The sequence below is a fragment of the Coregonus clupeaformis genome, chromosome 5 (assembly GCF_020615455.1).
Source record: "Coregonus clupeaformis isolate EN_2021a chromosome 5, ASM2061545v1, whole genome shotgun sequence".
NCBI lineage: Eukaryota > Metazoa > Chordata > Actinopteri > Salmoniformes > Salmonidae > Coregonus > Coregonus clupeaformis.
The window spans coordinates 20,254,689-20,278,043 of record NC_059196.1 but is presented as its reverse complement, the minus strand read 5'-3'; the positions used below and the strand labels follow the sequence as shown (position 1 = coordinate 20,278,043).

General features: G+C 42.3%; 1 protein-coding gene across 1 annotated transcript in view; it reads right to left on the bottom strand.

Moving 5' to 3' along the window:
• Nucleotides 1-16,071: 16,071 nt before the first annotated feature.
• Nucleotides 16,072-23,355, bottom strand: part of LOC121561687 (segment polarity protein dishevelled homolog DVL-3-like) — a 72,044-nt gene continuing 64,760 nt past the window's right edge. The window contains exons 5-15 of the mRNA XM_045213312.1: nucleotides 21,647-21,791; nucleotides 20,954-21,047; nucleotides 20,733-20,802; nucleotides 20,066-20,205; nucleotides 19,090-19,166; nucleotides 18,879-18,946; nucleotides 18,502-18,651; nucleotides 17,983-18,114; nucleotides 17,703-17,870; nucleotides 17,304-17,519; nucleotides 16,072-17,135 (exon numbers count right to left, since the gene is read on the bottom strand). Of these exons, the coding sequence (XP_045069247.1) occupies nucleotides 16,729-17,135; nucleotides 17,304-17,519; nucleotides 17,703-17,870; nucleotides 17,983-18,114; nucleotides 18,502-18,651; nucleotides 18,879-18,946; nucleotides 19,090-19,166; nucleotides 20,066-20,205; nucleotides 20,733-20,802; nucleotides 20,954-21,047; nucleotides 21,647-21,791 (1,667 nt within the window). The 3' untranslated portion in view covers nucleotides 16,072-16,728. The remainder of the gene's footprint in view (nucleotides 17,136-17,303; nucleotides 17,520-17,702; nucleotides 17,871-17,982; nucleotides 18,115-18,501; nucleotides 18,652-18,878; nucleotides 18,947-19,089; nucleotides 19,167-20,065; nucleotides 20,206-20,732; nucleotides 20,803-20,953; nucleotides 21,048-21,646; nucleotides 21,792-23,355) is intronic.

Here is a 23,355-nt window from a genome sequence, read left to right as displayed (position 1 = left end):
TAAGAAAAACATTAGCCAAAACGCATGTGGGAGACTCCCCAAACATATGGAAGAAGGTACTCCGTTCAGATGAGACTAAAATTGCGCTTTTTGGCCAACAAGGAAAATGCTATGTCTGGCGCAAACCCAACACCTCTCATCACCCCGAGAACACCATCCCCACAATGAAGCATGGTGGTGGCAGCATCATGCTGTGGGGATGTTTTTCCATCGGCCAAGAGAGGGCCTGCCAAGAGAGGGCCGCCCACCAAAACTCACGGACCAGGCAAGGAGGGCATTAATCAGAGAGGCAACAAAGTGACCAAAGATAACACTGAAGGAGCTGCAAAGCTCCACAGCGGAGATTGGAGTATCTGTCCATAGGACCCCTTTAAGCCATACACTCCACAGAGCTTGGCTTTACGGAAGAGTGGCCAGAAAAAAGCCATTGCTTTAAGAAAAACATTAGCCAAAACGCATGTGGGAGACTCCCCAAACATATGGAAGAAGGTACTCCGTTCAGATGAGACTAAAATTGCGCTTTTTGGCCAACAAGGAAAATGCTATGTCTGGCGCAAACCCAACACCTCTCATCACCCCGAGAACACCATCCCCACAATGAAGCATGGTGGTGGCAGCATCATGCTGTGGGGATGTTTTTCATCGGCAGGGACTGGGAAACTGGTCAGAATTGAAGGAATGATGATGGCACTAAATACAGGGAAATTCTTGAGGGAAACCTGTTTCAGTCTTCCAGAGATTTGATACTGGGACGGAGGTTCACCTTCCAGCACGACAATGACCCTAAGCATACTGCTAAAGCAACACTCGAGTGGTTTAAGGGGAAACATTAGTTATGCACGCTTATTTCTTGTTTGTTTCACAATAAAAACTATTTTGCATCTTCAAAGTGGTAGGCATGTTGTGTAAATGAAATTATACAAACCCCCCAAAAATCCATTTGAATTTCAGGTTGTAAGGCAACAAAATAGGAAAGATGCCAAGGGTGGTAAATACTTACTTGAAGCTTGATGATGAGTTGATCATTTGAATCAGCTGTGTGGTGCTGAGTCAATAACAAAACTGTGCACCCCTTTGAGTCCCCAGGACTAGGACTGAGAACCACTGCTCTTCATTGGGACCTCTTCATCTGCAGACAGGCTTTCCCAGCCCACTGTATCTGAGGACAGAAAACATCACAAGAAACAGACATCATTATACTCAAATCAGACAGCACTGAATATTATGTTACTATTATCTCTGTCCTCACTTCTAGGGACTGGAACTACACAAAAGTACCTGCCGTATCCAGAATAGCCTACTCTCTCACTTTGACAGTTGGGGCTGCTATCCTTCACCCTCCTCAATGGTTGTTAGCTAGCTACCTACAAATGCAAGATAGCTAGCTAATATGAAGTTAGATAGCTGGTGATATTTAATTCACTTAGCTAGCTATACAGTAAGTACTGTTTTTTAGCTAGCTAGCTAGCTACGTTACCAGCTCATTTGAGTTAGCCTGCACTGTAGATAGTTAGCTAATAATACATCGTTTTTTTTACATTTTTGAAATGTATTTACTTACTTGAATAGGTTCTCACAGCCATGTGGACAATTGGAAACAGGGCAGCAAAGGTTGTTTGTTACCAGAGCAGTTTAGAGCATATTACTATTTACCTGTGAATACATTCATGAAATGGAGAATGGATTAAACTATTTACCCATTTAATAACCAGACCTTCATACAAATTGCTATGCTGAATTCTTGACGCACAATCGAACGTGCTGCTATATGATGCCAGCACAACCACAAGCGAGCCACTCTGGGCGGCCGGAGTGGCACGCAGCAATTTAACGTGTACTAATTACACGTACCGTAGTTCTGGATGGCCAGATTGCTAGCAAGAATGACAAGAAACTGCGATGTGGGGAATTGTAGGTAGGTCGTTTCATCTTGTTATTGATACCACGTCTTGCCACAAAATGTTGCCAGAAGTTTGCAAACGTTTGCCACTAGTGGTGAATCTGCGGCAAACCTTTGGCAACAATAATAGTTATTGCCACTAGTGGCAAACAGTTTACCAGAAGCCATTTCTGGTGAACACATGAGTTCCAAGATCAGTAACCGTTGATGACCAATCATGGGGATTAGAAACATCTGTTGAAGTGTCAGGAAGGAAATGGCGACTGTGCTTGAATCTGAAAGTGTGTGATAATTAATGGAAAATAGTGAAATCAAAGAATGGAACGGTCCAATAATTTATTTCTTATTGGACTGCGTTCTTTGGACAAGGAGATTCATTTGGGAAATCCATTTTGTAATATCGAGGACTGTGAAGAAAGCAATGGGAAAGGTGGATTCAATCAAGGTGACTAGAAGCGGCCTTGTTTTAGTTAATTGTGTTGATGAAGAACAGAAGAAGCGTGCACTGGATCGCAAAATTGTCCATGTCAGAAGTAACATGTATTAATCTTCTGAGCAGGGTGCCTGCCAAAGGAGTTATAGATGGTCTCGTTGGCTATAGATGATGAGTACCTTAGTCAGAAAATCCCAGAACTGGTCACTGCACGTCGCCTGACCCGTATGGTAAATGGAAGGAAGAAGAAAAGCCTGTCTATATTATTGTTGTTTGAGGAGACTACCTGAATATGTTAAGATTGGATATGTGAGGTATGCGTTGAGAGCATTTGTGTCCAAACCATTACAGTGTGGGAATTGTAAAGGATATGGTCATGTGTCAAATGTTTGCAAATGGGAGAAGTATGATATTGAAGAATCTGGGAATGGAAAATGTTGCAACTGGACTATTGCACTACAAGGACTATTGTCACTAGGAAATGTCCCACCCTCACAGGAGGCTTCTGAGCCTGTGTTGGGACCTGATTACAATTTGTTTTTTAGAGAAAAGCAGGTTGATTTAGTTTAGTTAATTTATTTCTTGATAGTTTGTATGATATTTTATTTATTTTTACCCAAATCTTTTCCTTTTTGGGATCCTTATTATCCACCGTACAGTAGGTGGCGATATGCACATCTAATGCCATTATACCAATGAAGAAGAAGAAACAACATCTGTTCGATAATGGAAACCAAACTACCTAGCTAGCTACAGTACCTACCAAAGTTGTCTGGTGAGTGTCTAACTTATTAATTAAACTTCATAATAAACTTTAACATTTTATTAGCTAAATTATGCATAGTTAGCAATATCATGTTTTATGGGATAGAGTGAAACACATTTTGTTGATACCAGTTTCATTCTGTCAGCGCCACCTTCTCCACTGTGGTCCCGTCGATGTGGATAGGGGCGTGCTACTAGCAGCTACTAGTTTAAAGCAATGCAATAACTATTTGTTACAAAGAATGAATGTATGGGCTACTTACAGAAAACAACCCCACTATTGACCCAATGCCTGCAACCCAGCAATTGGGTCATCCAAACAACCAAAACATTTTTAGAGTGTAACTTACATCTCAAAGCAGTGCATGCAAGAAGCCTTGACCTGTCTGGTGCACACATATTTCTCTGTCCTCAGTTTGATTGAAGGCCTCAATCTGTGTTTTTTTCTTGTAACTGATTGCTTCTAGAAAGAGAGAAGGAACAACATGAACAAGATGGGCGAGCTAATCAAATCAAATCTAATTGTATTGGTCACATACACATATTTAGCAGAGGTTATTGCGGGTGTAGAGAAATCCTTGTGTTCCTAGCTCCAACAGTGGAGTAGTAGTGAACAATTAACAGGTGCTTTGATGCACCTGTACTAACCTAGCCTTCTGGATGGTAGCGGGGTCAACAGGCTGTGGCTCGGGTGGTTGATGTCCTTGATGATCTTTGTGGCCTTCCTGTGACATCGGGTGCTGTAGGTGTCCTGGAGGGCAGGCAGTGTGCCCCCCAGCGATGCATTGGGCAGACCGCACCACCCTCTGGAGAGCCCTGCGATTGCGGGCAGTGCAGTTGCTGTACCAGGCGGTGATACAGCCCGACAGGATGCTCTCAATTGTGCATCTGTAAAAGTTTGTGAGGGTCTTAGGGGCCAAGCCGAATTTCTTCAGCCTCCTGAGGTTGAAGAGGCGCTGTTGCGCCTTCTTCACCACACCTTCTGTGTGGGTGGACCATTTCAGATTGTCAGTGATGTGTACCCCGAGGAACCTGAAAGGCCGCTCAGCAAGGAAGAAGCCGCTGCTCCAAAACCGCCATAAAAAAAGCCAGACTACGTTTTGCATCTGCACATGGGGACAAAGATCGTACTTTTTGGAGAAATGTCCTCCGGTCTGATTAAACAAAAATAGAACTGTTTGGCCATAATGACCATCGTTATGTTTGGAGGAGAAAGGGGGTGCCTTGCAAGCCGAAGAACACCATCCCAACCGTGAAGCACGGGGGTGGCAGCATCATGCTGTGGGGGTGCTTTGCTGCAGGAGGGACTGGTGCACTTCACAAAATAGATGGCATCATGAGGAAGGAAGATTATGTGGATATATTGAAGCCACATCTCAAAACATCAGTCAGGAAGTTAAAGCTTGGTCGCAAATGGGTCTTCCATATGGACAATGACCCCAAGCATACTTCCAAAGTTGTGGCAAAATGGCTTAAGGACAACAAAGTCAAGGTATTGGAGTGGCCATTACAAAGCCCTGACCTCAATCCTACAGAAAATGTGTGAGCAGAACTGAAAAAGCGTGTGCGAGCAAGGAGGCCTACAAACCTGACTCAGTTACACCAGTTCTGTCAGGAGGAATGGGCCAAAATTCGCCCAACTTATTGTGGGAAGCTTGTGGAAGGCTACCCGAAACGTTTGACCCAAGTTAAACAATTTAAAGGCAATGCTACCAAATACTAATTGAGTGTATGTAAACTTCTGACCCACTGGGAATGTGATGAAATAAATAAATAAAAGCTTAAATAAATCATTCTCTCTACTATTATTCTGACATTTCACATTCTTAAAATAAAGTGGTGATCCTAACTGACCTAAAACAGGGAATTTTTACTAGGATTAAATGTCAGGAATTGTGAAAAACTGAGTTTAAATGTATTTGGCTAAGGTGTATGTAAACTTCCGACTTCAACTGTAGCTATTATGTGATGCATTTTAGTCAGATTAATATTGTAAGGCAAAATATTGTGGTTGCGCAATGTTGTGGTGTTGACACATAGTTCATTTTCATACATTTAGAACCTACAGCATTAATTATTCAAATTGACACAAACATGAAATTATGGCTGATAGTACATTTGTTGAAAGTAACAAGCATTACGAACAGAAACATGGAGATAAGACAGATATTCTTCCTGGGGTCCTGCAACATTAAGGCAGTTATATACCATTTAAAATATTTAATGACATTATATTTCATAACTTTACCCAATACATTTAGTGTGTTCTCTCAGGCCACTACTCCACTATCACATATTTACAATACAAGTCCATGTGTACGTGTGTGTAGAGTGAGTGTCTATATGTATGTGTGTATGTGCCTGTGTGTGTGTCTCTTCACAGTCCACGCTGTTCCACAAGGTGTATTTTTACCTGTTTTTTTCAAATCTGATTCTACTGCTTGCATCAGTTACCTGATGTGGAATAGAGTTCCATGTAGTCATGGCTCTATGTAGTACTGTGCGCCTCCCATAGTCCGTTCTGGACATGGACTGTGAACAGACCTCTGGTGGCATGTCTTGTGGGGTATGCATGGGTGTCTCTCACAAAAACAAGCAGTGATGAAGTCAATCTCTCTTCCACTCTGAGCCAGGAGAGACTGACATACATGTCATCAATGTTAGCTCTCCGTGTACTTTTAAGGGCCAGCCGTGCTGCCATGTTCTGAGCCGACTGCAATTTTCCCAAGTCCCTCTTTGTGGCACCTGACCACACTACTGAACAGTAGTCTAGGTGCGACAAAACTAGGGCCTGTAGGACCTGCCTTGTTGATAGTGTTGTTAAGAAGGCAGAGCACCGCTTAATTATGGACATACTCCTCCCCATCTTAGCTACTGTTGTATCAATATGCTTTGATCATGACAGTCTACAATCCAGGGTTTCTCCAAGCAGTTTAGTCACCTCAACTTGCTCAATTTCCACATTATTCATTAAGAGATGTAGTTGAGGTTTAGGGTTTAGTGAATGATTTGACCCAAATACAATGCTTTAGTTTTGGAAATATTCAGGACTAACTTATTCCTTGCCACCCATTCCGAAACTAACTGCAACTCTTTGTTAAGTGTTGCAGTTATTTCAGTTGCTGTAGTAGCTGACGTGCATAGTGTTGAGTCATCCGCATACATAGACACACTGGCTTTACTCAAAACCAGTGGCGTATCATTAGTAAAGATTGAAAAAAGTAAGGGGCCTAGAGAGCTGCCCTGGGGAATTCCTGATTCTACCTGGATTATGTTGGATAAGCTTCCATTAAAGAACACCCTCTGTGTTCTGTTAGACAGGTAACTCTTTATCCACAATATAGCAAGGGGTGTAAAGCCATAACACATACATTTTTCCAGCAGCAGACTTTGATCAATAATGTCAAAAGCCGCACTGAAGTCTAACAAAACAGCTCCCGGAATCTTTTTTACATCAATTTCTCTCATACAATCATCAGTAATTTGTGTAAGTGCCGTGCTTGTTGAATGCCCTTCTCTATAAGCGCAATAAAATGCAAAATATTTACTTAAAAATCATACAATGTGATTTTCTGGATTTTTGTTTTAGATTCCGTCTCTCACAATGATAAAAATTACAGTAGGAAAACCTGCAAAATCAGCAGTGTATCAAATACTTGTTCTCCCCACTGTATATCCATCTAGAACACGATTATCTGTTTTGGATGTAATTTGAATGGAGTTGATGGAGAGAAAGACTGCGAGAGCGCTCGCGTTTGCACTGATTTAAAGCAATATTCATGTGATAGGCTGTTTTTAGAAAAATTGTTTTTATCTTTACAATTAAAAAATAAGGTGACCCCCGAAAGCCAGATGGCGATGGGTAAATTACACGCGCATTCAGTCTTTACATTACTGCACTGCCCTACCAAGCAAAAAGGCAGTAACTGCTAATTTGGTCAAAAATGAGTTAGTCATTTTTGCTACATTAAAACATGCTTAATCATGTGGACAATTATCGTGCCTCTATTGTATTGTGTTTTGGAGAAAATGAGGGTCATGTTAGCAGTAACTGGGGTATTGTACTGTAGATTGATGAGGGGAAAAAACTATTTAATCAATTTTAGAATAAGGCTGTAACGTAACAAAATGTGGAAAAAGTCAATGGGTCTGAATACTTTCCGAATGCGCTGTAAATAACGAATGGAGGGCATGGATTTTTTAGGGGGCATTACAGCCACACAAGGGGGATGCCACCTGGAAATTTGAGGCCTGGTGAGAATATTATCAAGTGCTTGTCAAATTGTGAATGAGAGACTGATGAAGTGTGTGCATCGTGCAACTTTTTTCAAATCCTCATTAGAGTCCCATCATGCAACCTTAGAATGTATTAAACATAAAAATATATAGCCCAAAGTTTGTATCACAACTAAAGTTACATAACTCTAAATTAAGCATATAGGAGGACCAGTTTCTTTGTTAACCGCTGAACACAGAATAGCCGCATGTGCGCACTTCCTTTGAAATCGTTTGGAGAAAATATAGTTTCTATTTTATTAAGCTATGTTCAATTCATACTATAAAATAATAAAAAATAATGCCACAGAATTCTAAGCAAATCTTGTCTGCTAAATGAACTAGTGTAGCCCACAGCCATATGGCATATCCAGATCAGGGTCTAACATAAGGACAACTCAGAGTATGCTATTCTGTTCTTCCTGAATATACTATATTTTCATCATATCATGTTTCTTTAGGCCTGTCTAAAATAAATAATGGATTTATTGTGATTGTGTAGGCTATATTACATGGATTTATTAGATTTGTAAAAAGGTAGATGTTCCAAAGGTCTGCATCAGTGGATGGTAGGCTATGCGTGGAAGCCAGGAGATTCTAAATGTGTTTATGTTAATTGACGGTCAATTACCGTGAGACCGGCAGTTATTTGCTTGACAATCACCGGCTGATGAAATTTCATGACTGCCACAGCCCTAATTGTGTTTGGTTGTAAATCCAACCAAATATCAACATTTGAAGGAGATGTATATTCTGCTTGGATAGTTCCATCTGTCCCACTGACATAGTCTGGCTTTAATTCCAGTTTGTCAAAAAAAGTATTTATTCATATGTTGGATTCACGTCTCCATATCAACCAAACATCAAAGTTAAAGAATAGGACTAAATGAAATCAAACTCTATTTAAAGTGCATTCTAACGTTTTTTGGTTGAGATTGAGATGTGAATCCAACATAGCCTATCAATGTTTTATTTGTTGACAAAGTTGAATTAAAGCCAGACTAAGTCAGTGGCACAGATATCCAAGCAGTAGATACAGTGGGGGAAAAAAGTATTTAGTCAGCCACCAATTGTGCAAGTTCTCCCACTTAAAAAGATGAGAGAGGCCTGTAATTTTCATCATAGGTACACGTCAACTATGACAGACAAATTGAGAAGAAAAAAATCCAGAAAATCACATTGTAGGATTTTTAATGAATTTATTTGCAAATTATGGTGGAAAATAAGTATTTGGTCACCTACAAACAAGCAAGATTTCTGGCTCTCACAGACCTGTAACTTCTTCTTTAAGAGGCTCCTCTGTCCTCCACTCGTTACCTGTATTAATGGCACCTGTTTGAACTTGTTGTCAGTATAAAAGACACCTGTCCACAACCTCAAACAGTCACACTCCAAAACTCCACTATGGCCAAGACCAAAGAGCTGTCAAAGGACACCAGAAACAAAATTGTAGACCTGCACCAGGCTGGGAAGACTGAATCTGCAATAGGTAAGCAGCTTGGTTTGAAGAAATCAACTGTGGGAGCAATTATTAGGAAATGGAAGACATACAAGACCACTGATAATCTCCCTCGATCTGGGGCTCCACGCAAGATCTCACCCCGTGGGGTCAAAATGATCACAAGAACGGTGAGCAAAAATCCCAGAACCACACGGGGGGGACCTAGTGAATGACCTGCAGAGAGCTGGGACCAAAGTAACAAAGCCTACCATCAGTAACACACTACGCCGCCAGGGACTCAAATCCTGCAGTGCCAGACGTGTCCCCCTGCTTAAGCCAGTACATGTCCAGGTCCGTCTGAAGTTTGCTAGAGTGCATTTGGATGATCCAGAAGAGGATTGGGAGAATGTCATATGGTCAGATGAAACCAAAATAGAACTTTTTGGTAAAAACTCAACTCGTCGTGTTTGGAGGACAAAGAATGCTGAGTTGCATCCAAAGAACACCATACCTACTGTGAAGCATGGGGGTGGAAACATCATGTTTTGGGGCTGTTTTTCTGCAAAGGGACCAGGACGACTGATCCGTGTAAAGGAAAGAATGAATGGGGCCATGTATCGTGAGATTTTGAGTGAAAACCTCCTTCCATCAGCAAGGGCATTGAAGATGAAACGTGGCTGGGTCTTTCAGCATGACAATGATCCCAAACACACCGCCCGGGCAACGAAGGAGTGGCTTCGTAAGAAGCATTTCAAGGTCCTGGAGTGGCCTAGCCAGTCTCCAGATCTCAACCCCATAGAAAATCTTTGGAGGGAGTTGAAAGTCCGTGTTGCCCAGCGACAGCCCCAAAGCATCACTGCTCTAGAGGAGATCTGCATGGAGGAATGGGCCAAAATACCAGCAACAGTGTGTGAAAACCTTGTGAAGACTTACAGAAAACGTTTGACCTGTGTCATTGCCAACAAAGGGTATATAACAAAGTATTGAGAAACTTTTGTTATTGACCAAATACTTATTTTCCACCATATTATGCAAATAAATTCATTAAAAATTCATTTTTCTCAATTTGTCTGTTATAGTTGACGTGTACCTATGATGAAAATTACAGGCATCTCTCATCTTTTTAAGTGGGAGAACTTGCACAATTGGTGGCTGACTAAATACTTTTTTTCCCCAATGTACATCTCCTTTAAATATTGATATTTGGTTGCATTGTCAACCAAACACAATTCAATATTACTTTAGTAATACAGTAAATAGCTTAAAGTTATCTTACAAACTAATCACATTCTACCTTAAAATTAGTAACACATCCATGGCCACATTTTGAGGTTAGTGTAACTATAAATGTCTTATGTAATCGTGTAAAGCGTGCATGTTCAAGATAGTATATGCATATGTCGTTGCAGGTCTATGGAGATCTTCACAATTGCTGTAATAATCTGGACAGAATCTCGAACGGCATTGATCACTTGCACCATGTACTTCTAATGTAATCTCAACTACAATTCAGGTCATTTGGTTCTGCTATTAGATGAAGCACAGTGATAACATAATCTGTTGTATAAATAAACAAAATATCTGACATTGTATTCCCATTTGAACTTTTCCGTGCTTTTAAATGATTGAAAGCATAGTGAACACACATTGGAAATTCAACTAACTTTTGGCTGTCTTTTTGAGTGGGTGAATATACAGTGTACAAAACATTAGGAACACCATCCTAATATTGAGTTGCACCCCCTTTTGCCCTCAGAACAGCCTCAATTCGTCAGGGCATGGACTCCACAAGGTGTCAAAAGCATTCCACAGGGATGCTGGTCAATGTTGACTCCAATGCTTTCCACAGTTGTGTCAAGTTGGTTGGATGTCCTTTGGGTGGTGGACCATTCTTGATACACACAGGAAACTGTTGAGTGTGAAAAACTCAGCAGCGTTGCAGTTCTTGACACACTCAAACCGGTGCGCCTTGTACCTACTACCATACCCCGTTCAAAGTGACTTCAATCTTTTGTCTTGCCCATTCATCCACTGAATGGCACGTCTACACTGATTTGAAGTGGATTTAACAAGTGACATCACCTGGATTCACCTGGTCAGTGTAGCCCTATTCGCATGGGACTAGTATTGCTATAGAACATCGGTGGCGCAGCGGTCTAAGGCACTGCATCTCAATGCTTGAGACGTCACTACAGACCCCCTGGTTCGATTCCAGGCTGTATCATAACCGGCCGTGATTGGGAGTCCCATAGGGCGGCGCACAATTGGCCCAGCGTCGTCCGGGTTTGGCCGGTGTAGGCCGTCATTGTAAATAAGAATTTGTTCTTAACTGACTTGCCTAGTTAAATAAAGGTAAAATGTAATTGTTACACCAGCATGTCAGTTTTTCCAGTGGATGATTCGGACGGGATTAGTTTTTACCAATCTGCCCCTGTAATTCATTTTTTTCCTCATTCAAAATTGACCGTTATGATGGAAGCCTGGAGGCTCTTCTAGTCGTGAAGATATTTCACGTCTAGGGATAACCTTATATTGGCCTAATGGCCTTCAGTTCGGTAAAAGTCTAAATAATGCATATCAATAAGAACCATGAACTGTAACCTATGCAGACATTTAACTAACTGACGTAATTTAATGACCAATGTTTTGACAGCCAAGCTGTCAGGGTATAAAATAAAAATTACTGACATGGCAGATTCGGACAGGAATAAAATCACAGATGTGGCGATTTGTGCTTGCGCACATAATTACATTACCTGAGCTCCCCAGTAAAACGTATCCCGTCCGAATAGGGCATATGTCATGGAAAGAGCAGGTGTTCCTAATGTTTTGTACACTCAGTGCAGGTTATAATGTCATTGATCAACGTCTCAACCAATTATCCACGTTGAAATGAAGTAGTATGCCCAGTGGGTAACAATAGGGCTCGAAATGGAATTCAGAATACTGGTCACCAATCATGCCTCTCTATGCGGCAAATACCTGGATTGTTACCAGTGCTTGTAGTGGAATGGACAAGGTGCCGGTACTACTCACTATAATTTAACTGTGCCAGTGTTCGTATTTTATAGCCAGTATTGTATAAGAGGTGCCGGTACTCAAGCAGTATATCATAAGCAGTAGAGCATGAAAAGTGCCAGTTCTCAGAAGAGACCCACTTTAAACACTGGGGGTTCATGCCAAATGGCTCAGGTCAAAGTAGTGCACTATATAGGGAATGGACTGCCATTTGGGACACAGCCTGAATGTTAACCACAAAATATGAAACACCAGCAGCGTAGTAACATTACCTCCAGAAATGACAAACCACACAACATGTTCTTGTTTAGGCAATAAAACTATGTTTATAAATAAAAATAAAAATGTTTTTCGCATGAGAAATTAAAGGTTTACAAGGTAGGAGACGTTAATACAGTAAATTATACAGAATGTTGATGTTAATGATGAAAAAGACTAACATATTGTAATGTACTGAGAGATATGGAGAAAGAGATGGGGGCAACATAAGGCTTCTCAACTTTCCTTTACTAAAATGCTGGATGTCACAAAATGTCCCTGTGTCATGCAGTGTTGGGGTGATGGGGTCAATTCAGGAAGTAAATTGAAATTCCAATTCCCATTTCTTCCTCATAGAGGAGATTTGATTTCAGTTTACTTGCTGAATTGAAATGGAATTGACTCCAACCCTGGTGTCGTGTAATATATTGGTGCAAGGTTCAGCTTGTATACTCTTCATCTTCCAGTATTGATTGCACTGATTAGTTAGAGCGTTATCTGAGATTATGATCATACAGTTGAAGTCGGAAGTTTACATACACATAGGTTGGAGTCATTAAAACTCGTTGTTCAACCACTCCACAAATTTCTTGTTAACAAACTATCGTTTTGGCAAGTCGGTTAGGACATCTACTTTGTGCATGACACAAGTAATTTTTCCAACAATTGTTTACAGACAGATTATTTCACTTATAATTCACTGTATCACAATTCTAGTGGGTCAGAAGTTTACATGCACTAAGTTGACTGTGCCTTTAAACAGCTTGGAAAATTCCAGAAAATGATGTCATGGCTTTAGAAGCTTCTGATAGGCTAATTGACATCATTTGAGTCAATTGGAGGTGTACCTGTGGATGTATTTCAAGGCCTACCTTCAAACTCAGTGCCTCTTTGCTTGACATCATGGGAAAATCAAAAGAAATCAGCCAAGACCTCAGAAAGAATATTGTAGACCTCCACAAGTCTGGTTCATCCTTGGGAGCAATTTCCAAATGCCTCAAGGTATCACGTTCATCTGTACAAACAATAGTACGCAAGTATAAACACCATGGGACCGCGCAGCCGTCATAACGCTCAGGAAGGAGACGCGTTCTGTCTCCTAGAGATTAACGTACTTTGGTGCGAAAAGTGAAAATCAATCCCAGAACAACAGCAAAGGACCTTGTGAAGATGCTGGAGGAAACAGGTACAAAAGTATCTATATCCACAGTAAAACGAGTCCTATATCGACATAACCTGAAAGGCCGCTCAGCAAGGAAGAAGCCACTGCTCCAAAACCGCCATAAAAAAGCCAGACTACGGTTTGCAACTGCACATGGGGACAAAGATTGTACTTTTTGGAGAAATACAGTGAAGGAAAAAAGTATTTGATCCCCTGCTGATTTTGTACGTTTGCCCACTGACAAAGAAATTATCAGTCTATAATTTTAATGGTAGGTTTATTTGAACAGTGAGAGACAGAATAACAACAACAAAATCCAGAAAAACGCATGTCAAAAATGTTATAAATTGATTTGCATTTTAATGAGGGAAATAAGTATTTGACCCCCTCTCAATCAGAAAGATTTCTGGCTCCCAGGTGTCTTTTATACAGGTAACGAGCTGAGATTAGGAGCACACTCTTAAAGGGAGTGCTCCTAATCTCAGCTTGTTACCTGTATAAAAGACACCTGTCCACAGAAGCAATCAATCAATCAGATTCCAAACTCTCCACCACGGCCAAGACCAAAGAGCTCTCCAAGGATGGCAGGGACAAGATTGTAGACCTACACAAGGCTGGAATGGGCTACAAGACCATCGCCAAGCAGCTTGGTGAGAAGGTGACAACAGTTGGTGCGATTATTCGCAAATGGAAAAAACACAAAAGAACTGTCAATCTCCTTCGGCCTGGGGCTCCATGCAAGATCTCACCTCATAGAGTTGCAATGATCATGAGAACGGTGAGGATCTTGTCAATGATCTCAAGGCACCTGGGACCATAGTCACCAAGAAAACAATTGGTAACACACTACGCCGTGAAGGACTGAAATCCTGCAGCGCCCACAAGGTCCCCCTGCTCAAGAAAGCACATATACAGGGCTGTCTGAAGTTTGCCAATTAACATCTGAATGATTCAGAGGAGAACTGGGTGAAAGTGTTGTGGTCAGATGAGACCAAAATCGAGCTCTTTGGCATCAACTCAACTCGCCGTGTTTGGAGGAGGAGGAATGCTGCCTATTTTTCTGCTAAGGGGACAGGACAACTTCACAGCATCAAAGGGACGATGACACACGGCCAAGGCACAAAGGAGTGGCTCAAGAAGAAGCACATTAAGGTCCTGGAGTGGCCTAGCCAGTCTCCAGACCTTAATCCCATAGAAAATATGTGGAGGGAGCTCAAGGTTCGAGTTGCCAAACGTCAGCCTCGAATCCTTAATGACTTGGAGAAGATCTGCAAAGAGGAGTGGAACAAAATCCCTCCTGAGATGTGTGCAAACCTGGTGGCCAACTACAAGAAACGTCTGACCTCTGTGTTTGCCAACAAGGGTTTTGCCACCAAGTACTAAGTCATGTTTTGCAGAGGGGTCAAATACTTATTTCCCTCATTAAAATGCAAATCAATTTATAACATTTTTGACATGCGTTTTTCTGGATTTTGCTATTCTGTCTCCCACTGTTCAAATAAACCTACCATTAAAATTATAGACTGATCATGTCTTTGTCAGTGGGCAAACGTACAAAATCTCTGGTCTGATGAAACAAAAATAGAACTGTTTGGCCATAATGACCATTGTTAAGTTTGGAGGAAAAAGGGGGTTGCTTGCAAGCCAAAGAATACCATCCCAACCGTGAAGCATGGGAGTGGCAGCATCATGCTGTGGGGGTGCTTTGCTGCAGGAGGGACTGGTGCACTTCACAAAATAGATGGCATCATGAGGAAGGAAAATTATGTGGATATATTGAAGCAACATCTCAAGACATCAGTCAGGAAGTTAAAGCTTGGTCGCAAATGGGTCTTCCAAATGGACAATGACCCCAAGCATACTTCCAAAGTTGTGGCAAAATGTCTTAAGGACAACAAAGTCAAGGTATTGGAGTGGCCATCACAAAGCCCTGACCTCAATCCTATAGAAAATGTGTGGGCAGAACTGAAAAAGTGTGTGCGAGCAAGGAGGCCTACAAACCTGACTCAGTTACACCAGCTACGTCAGGAGGAATGGGCCAAAATTCACCCAACTTATTGTGGAAAGCTTGTGGAAGGCTACCCGAAACGTTTGACCCAAGTTAAACAATTTAAAGGCAATGCTACCAAATACTAATTGAGTGTATGTAAACTTCTGACCCACCGGGAATGTGATGAAAGAAATAAAAGCTGAAATAAATCATTCTCTCTACTATTATTCTGACATTTCACATTCTTAAAATAAAGTGGTGATCCTAACTGACCTAAGACAGGGAATCTTTACTAGGATTAAATGTCAGGAATTGTAAACAACTGAGTTTAAATGTATTTGGCTAAGGTGTATGTAAACTTCCGACTTCAACTGTAATTAACATGGCTGCTACTGAGTGTACAGCAATGATAATAATAAGCCATTTAGCAGACGCTTTTATCCAAAGCGACTTAGTCATGTGTGCATACATTTATTACTTTTTTTGGTGTATGGGTGGGCCCGGGGATCGAACCCACTACCTTGGCGTTACAAGCGCCGTGCTCTACCAGCTGAGCTACAGAGGACCACGAGAAGTACCATTACATCTGTCAGATATGATAGACCTAACAAATGTATATCTATATGCATGGGCTTGTAGCCGACTAGTTCGCGACCTGCAGTACATATTCGCTTTGATTGGAATTTGGACAGAAACGTGATCAGTTCTCAAAATAATGTTGAAACATGTCTATCCCTCTTAATTCCTTTTCATCTATGCTCGCTACCCTTCTCCATCTCTCTCCCTGTCTACAGATAGCTTTTGAGGAGAAACTCAATATGGAAAGATACAAAAAGAACAGACAGTTTTATTTTCTATGTTTTCTTTCAGACGTTCATTTGAGTGAACATTCCGTTTCGCCCCACTGCAGCGCAGAGAAGACTCACAGAGAGAAACACCAACATCCTTAACACAGTCCTGGGACCTGGGTCATGTTCATTAGGCACCAAACTGAATAAAATAGACAAACGGAGGGACTACTTGAACATATTTCTCCAATAAGAAATGCTCATTTTCGTTTCCAGTTGCTAAACGTTTTAAAACCATTACACGACCCTGTCCACAGTATAGAATAAGAAGGAGAAAATGACAAAAAGAAAACATTCAATTCCAACCACATATTGACTGACTCATATACACACAAACTGATGTGGAAAATAACATATTAACAAAATAGTATATTTAATTGGGATCAAGGAGAGAGAGCTGCATAACAAATCTACTCCGATGTTCTTCACTGAAGAAAGTACAGGTGCCATAGGACTGGGGACAGACAGACAGAAGGAGAGCTATGCAGTTACACCCACGTTCCTCTCAGCACCACCTGTCTTTCTCTTAGCCTCTATCTCCTTTCCTCCTCCTCCACCACCACCTTATTTCTCTCCGTAACAGTAAGTTCTGAACAGCTGCAGTGAGGATCCGCCCTCTGGATCACCTAACGCACACATCACATGACATCGACAAAGAACTCGCTGGGGTTGCCCATGGCCATGTGGAACGATTGGCGTGAGGCGGTGAGTTCGGGGGGCACGGAGGCTAGGTCTCGGCCCGGGGTCGACCCAGGGGGGGCCGTGGTGGGGAGGGAGGGCGGGGGCTGGGCCGGCAGGCCGGGGGGTCCGTACACCAGGCTACCTCTGTGGGAGTGGGTGCTGTTGACACTTTGGGCCATGCTGTACGTGCTGTGCATGCTGTGCTCACTAGGGGGCGCCGCCACTAAGCGCTCACTGGGGGCCTTCTCCCTCCTCAGCTCCGATTCGCTGCCGCTTCCTGTCGACTTGGACTCGCCACCGCCTGCCCCCCCAGCAGCCACTTCCTTCTTACTGCCACTGCGGTTGGACCCGCTGCTACGACTCCCTGCAAAGGAGAGAGAGAGAAAGGGAGAGAGGTTGAGAGTTACAGGTTTATAGTCTCCACAGGGTATTAATGTGTGTATGTCAGTCCAGTCATTCGGTTTGCCTTTCAGTTCTGCGTGTGTCTCTCCGTTAGTTCGCGCTTATGTTTATGTGTACCGGAGCATCTTACCTTCGCTGTGCTGGCTGCCCGCACTGTCCCCCCCTCCAGGTTGGCTTCGGGGGGGCTCGTGCAGAGGGTGTGGGTTGTAGGGGTGTGGGATAGGGTACTGGTAGGGGAAGGCCAGGGGCCAGGGGGCAGCCCCAGGGTGGGGCAGGTGAGCAAGGGTGTCCTGGTCGGACGCCCCACTCGACCCTTCGTGGTCTCCCAGGGAGAGGTTAGCCATATCTGAGAGAGATGGCAGGGGAGAAAATGGGAGGAGGGGAAGGGAGAGAGTGGAGAAGACGAGAGAAAGTAGGAGATATGGCTTTAACAAATATGTTGTTAAAGAAGAAAGAGTAAAGGAGAAGTGAAGAGTCATGCGCATAAAGAAACCTATCTTGTTGAAGAGAAAGAGATAATAGGACTCACTGCCACAGAGGTCTCCGAAGATGTAGTAGCACTGCTCGGAGAAGGTGATCTTGTTGACGGTGTGCCGGATACAGCCGGCCTTCAGCAGGTTGCTGGCGTACTTCCTGGCCTCACGGCGGTCAGTGAAGCCCTCTACGTGATGGTAGAGCCAGTCCACCACGTCCGAGCCTGAGACAGAGACAGACAGACAGCCAGTTGGAGAGGGTGAGAGAGACCTTAACAATAGTCCCTATGAAAGCGAGACAATACAGACAGAAGAGAGTAAAGAGAGAAAGAATACCTATGAAGGCGGAGGGGATTGTGATCTTGAGCCACATCCTGTCTCGCACTTCCAGGCCAGACTCTGGATTGGCCATTGCTTTGGCAATTGTTGCCATGTCGCTGTGAGTGGATAGATGAAAGTAATCGAACCCTGGATGGGAAAGAAGGAAAGAGACCAACAGTCAGATAGCTGCAGTCGTGAAACAACCCAGCAGGCAAAACAGGGCAAAACTGGTTGAAATGACATCATAACAAGTTATACTGACTAAAATAGGACACGTTTTTCTACATGTCTTTTTAGAGAACAGAAAAATACATCTTTGCCTGATGGTAATCTTGACGTTGCTTCGACCAGAAAACAACCAAAATGTGTTTTTTTTCCATCAGGTATCGATGTCGTTGTGAAAATTACTTTTTCACCTGGTTGTAATCTGGTTATCTGACGTCACAACCACATTTCGACCACAAACTTTAGGTTGTCCCATGACAACTTTTGCCCGCTGGGGAGGGTGGAGAGGGAATGGGAGGGGTGACTTACGCTCAGTCTCAGGGATGGAGCTTGTGATGGAAGAGCTGGTGGAGGTGATTGTGCTCATAGAAGGGCTCATACCGTACACTGGGTACACCCCCGTCATTGCTGCAGTGTAGGACACCCAGGCAGCAGGGTCTATGGGACGGATCGGCTCACCTACACAGAGAAAGGGGTGTATCGTCTCTGTGGAACATGATCTAGCTTGAAGACTGTAAGTAATGCTAAAACACATTTACATTGATTTCTCCCCCATGAAAGCAAATGAAAGAATGTCAAATCTTAGAGGTGACAATTGATCTTCCCAAGAGGAAAAGATATCCATCTGAGGAAGTGTTTACCAAGTCATTAAGTCTAATTACATGATGTTGTGTGTGAGTACTCACTTCTCGGTAGTGTGAAGCATCCTCGAGGGTTAGGATCCCAGCACTTAGCCACAGTCAGAGTAATAGGGCTGTCAACAATTACACACAGCAGACACTCAGTTAACTCACTGTTTATAACACATACACACAAACACACCAGAAGCAATTTGTGATCCTCAGCACGTATCAGCGTGTAGGTTTCAGTGTGTGTGTGTGAGAGACTGCTCCTTACCCTGGCTTATGCACAATCTCCCTCAGTACTCTTACTGCATCATCGTTGCTCATGTTCTCAAAGTTGATGTCGTTCACCTGGAAAAGAGAGGGAATGAGAGATGGGGGGGGGTGTAGAAAAGGGCGAGAAAGAAAGCAGGAAATCCTACCAACCAAGTCCAATTAAAGACCTCAAACCATCCTTCTTATTCTCACTTTCTTGCCACTTAAACGCCAGTGGAATAAAGTACTTAAGTAAAAATACTTTAAAGTACTACTTAAGTAGTTTTTTGGGGTATCTGTACTTTACTATTTATTTTTTTTGTTACTTTTACTTTTACTTCACTCCTAAAGAAAACAATGTACTTTTTACTCCATACATTTTCCCTGACACCCAAAAGTACTTGTTACATTTTGAATGCTTAGCAGGACAGGAAAATGGTCCAATTCACACACTTATCAAGAGATTTTAGATTTTTTAAAAGATTTTAGTCATTTAGCAGACGCTCTTATCCAGAGCGACTTACAGTTAGTGAGTGCATACATTTTCATACTGGGACCCCGTGGGAATCGAACCCACAACCCTGGCGTTGCAAGCGCCATGCTCTACCAACTGAGCTACAAGGGGCCTCACAGAGAACATCACTCGTCATCCCTACTGCCTCTGATCTGGCGGACTCACTAAACACAAATGCTTTGTTTGTAAATTATGTCTGAGTGCTGGAGTGTACCCCTGGCTATCTATAATTTAAAAAACAAGAACATTGTGCCATCTGGTTTGCTTAATATAAGGAATTTGAAATGATTTATACTTTACTTTTGATACTTCAATATATTTTAGCAATTACATTTACTTGTGATACTTAAGTAGTATTTTACTGGGTGACTTTCAATTTTTCAATTTTACATTTTCTATTAAGGTATCTTTACTTTTACTCAAGTATGACAATTGGGTACTTTTTCCACCACTGTTAAACATACACACTCTTAACAAACACCTGCAGGAGCATGTCTCCAGGCTCGATGCGTCCGTCAGCGGCCACCGCCCCTCCCTTCATGATAGAGCCGATATAGATTCCTCCATCTCCTTTCTCATTACTCTGACCCACAATACTGATGCCCAGGAAGTTATACTTCTCTGCATGGAAGGAGGGAGGAGGAGAGGAGGAAGGAAGAGTAATGACGAGAAAGAAAGAGTGTTGAACAAAAAAAGGATACCTTCCCTACATAGTGAAGGAGAAGTCTGGCCTCTGGTCTCGTATTCACAAAACGTCTCGAAGGACTTCTGATCTACTGGTTGAATCAACATTGTTTCCACGTCATTTCAACCCCCAAAAACAATGTGATGACGTTGAAACAACGTGGAAAACTAATTGGATTTGCAAAAAGTCATCAACGTAAGGGCATTTAATCAATTTTTCACCCAACTTTTAACCTAAATCCAATGACATGGTGAAATGTTTTGTTGATTTTAGGTTGAATTCATGGAGTTGACAACTCAACCAAACGTAAATCAAAATTAGATGTTGAATTGACGTCTGTGCCCAGTGGGTGGTCTTTGAATCTTTTAAATCAATCCATAAGTCACCAAAGATGTATAAAATAACATCATATAGACATAAACGTATATACATTACACATATATAGTCAAACTGTGCTACTCACCCATATTTAAAGTGACAGTGATGATGTTCAGTGACATGGTGGAATCTGTGACGCTGCTGAAAGAGGACGACTGGACAGAAAGAGAGGGCGGAGTAGAGGAATGATTGACAGAGACAGAGGTGAGGACATGCACAAGGACCACTGAACACAAAGCAAAATGTACATCTGTGAAGTGTGTGAGCGTGTTTCTTTCTATGTGTGTGTGTGTGTGTGTGTCTTACCCTCTCCATCTGTGGCACTTTGGGTTTCCGCCGTCGCCGACGATGTCGTCTCACGAGCCTTGACAACGTGCTCTGCTCCGTGGAGTCACTGAACCTGTGGGTGATGACATCACAGCGGTGACACAACTCATTCCGGTGTCATGACACACAATGCACACTCATCTGCCAGTGGTTAAATGGCCACATGTGACTGCATCCATTTGAGCCAATCATAGATGTGGCCATTGAGCTGAAAGAGAAAAGCAACAGTCTTTTGTGGGGTTTTTCTAGAGCATATGATTTGTGGGAGCTTTAATAAGACTAGATAGCGATCACGTAGAGTGTATATGTCAAGTGGATGTGCAAGGTGGTCAAGTGTTTTATGTAATGCTGTCATTTGAGAGGACACATCTTAAGTGTCTTGGGTACATGCATGTGAGTGGTGAGTGTAAATGAATGAGTAGTCAATTCCCTCCCCACCGCTTCCCCTTGGCTCTAACCCTTCAGGGCCTATTGCAACCAACATTGGAAGCAATGAACAACCTTGAGGTGATCTCTTCGTGTTAAAGGGATGTTCCACTCAAAATACAACCCAACATTTTTCATTTATCGTGGCGGTAATTGATTTGCCACGTTTGGGGATATTTAGTCCCCTTTTGAGATAATTAAAAGCCATATTTTGTTGATTCATCAGTGTTTGTGTGTGGTGCTCACCGACTGGATGCGTCATCGTCTTCAGAGTCGAAGAAGCTTGTCATCTCCAGCTCAGAACTCATCAGCGTTGACGAGCTCTCGTAGCCCGCCAGCAACGGTCGCCGCGGCTCCCGCTCTGGACGCGTGTGACCATTCAATCTGCCACCTGAGGAGAGCAAGCGGAAGAGAGGTCAACCTGGTATTATTCAGTAGGCACCAAATGGAAGAAAACTGAATGAAATAGGAAGGGAGTACCTGGACTTGTCCAATAAGAAACGCACAAATTATTTTTTTTGGTAAGCTAAATGTTTTGCTATGGTGTGCCCTAATAAGAATATGAATAATAATCAATTAATAAAATCAATGATGTCATACAGTACATAATTACCTTTTTCACACTATGTGCCAACCCGAACCAAACTGCTGGTTCCGATATTTTCTTTTCAGCACGGTTCAACTATGGTGGTTGTGTAACCAGGCCAGCTCAGTATAGCTTGGCTTGGCTCTGCTCTAGGTTCAGAATAATTTTAATTTTATTTCTCACATCCTCTCTCTTCGCCTCCTTCTCAGTGTCAGAGTGAAGTGTACAGAGCATTGGAGGAGAAGACCTCGCCCCCCTCTGACATTTTGATAAGGAGGCGAGGAGAGAGGATGCAAGGAATCAAGGAAAAACTTTTGAGGTTCACCCATTGACCATTTTGCCTGCTGTTATTGCAGCCATAACAATCCGCCTCTCTTGATTAGATAACGAAATGCTAGGGCTACAACCCAAAAGGAGGAGGGATGGGCAAACAGGTAGGCTCCTGCCAAGAATAACATTTAAAATATTAACAACATGAACCCAAAGAGACTTCACCAATACAGAGCTCCAAAACATATGCATATAATTGCCCACCCGAACTTTGCTCCGTGGTAAAATTTAAAATGAATAAGATGATGGGCGAGGCTCTTAGAAGAGGCAAAAATATTGCCGCATACTGTGGTCAATTCTTATTCAAACCCAGCACTTTGTATGTCATTCTCCCTGACCTCCATAAACTGTCAATTTTTTATATTATGAGTCACTAACCTATCATATAGTAAGGACACCATTCCGGCTTTCCCTGGACATGAAAACTATTTAAATAAAGAGTGGGAGCCTGGTGTGGTGTCCTATGGTACCCCGTAAGTTTTCAACACTGTACGGAGTCCGAGATGGAAAAAAAAACCCAGGAAGAACCAGGGAGAAAATATGATTTTCAGATCTTGAAAGGAACGAAGCCCTTGCAGGTTGAAGATATCCTTAAAAATAGAAAAAGGAGGGAATATAAAGGGAAGATGAAAAAAATAAATGTTATTCCAAATAGGAGATAACTCATGAAAATTACAAGTTGTGCCCAGATAATTATTGACTTGGTAACAGTCAATTAATATTTTTCCCCCAATTTTTGTTTGTTTGCTTTATCCCAGAAGGAAGGTCCTGAATTCTAATTGGGGGGGACTTGGCCTCCTCTATTATTTCCCAGTATGACCAATTTCCCTAAAACAAATATGTAGTTCTGCTATTTGTAACATTGTTGTTTCAATGATGAGTCAGTCTAGTTAAATCTTTAGATGTGATAGCAAAAATGTACCATATCCCATGGTTTTAAAGATGAGATCCACCCAAAAGAATGTTCCATTGTTGTTTGATACAGTCATTTTCAATGAGCATGTGAACATTCCAACTTGTCTCGACTTTATTTTATCAG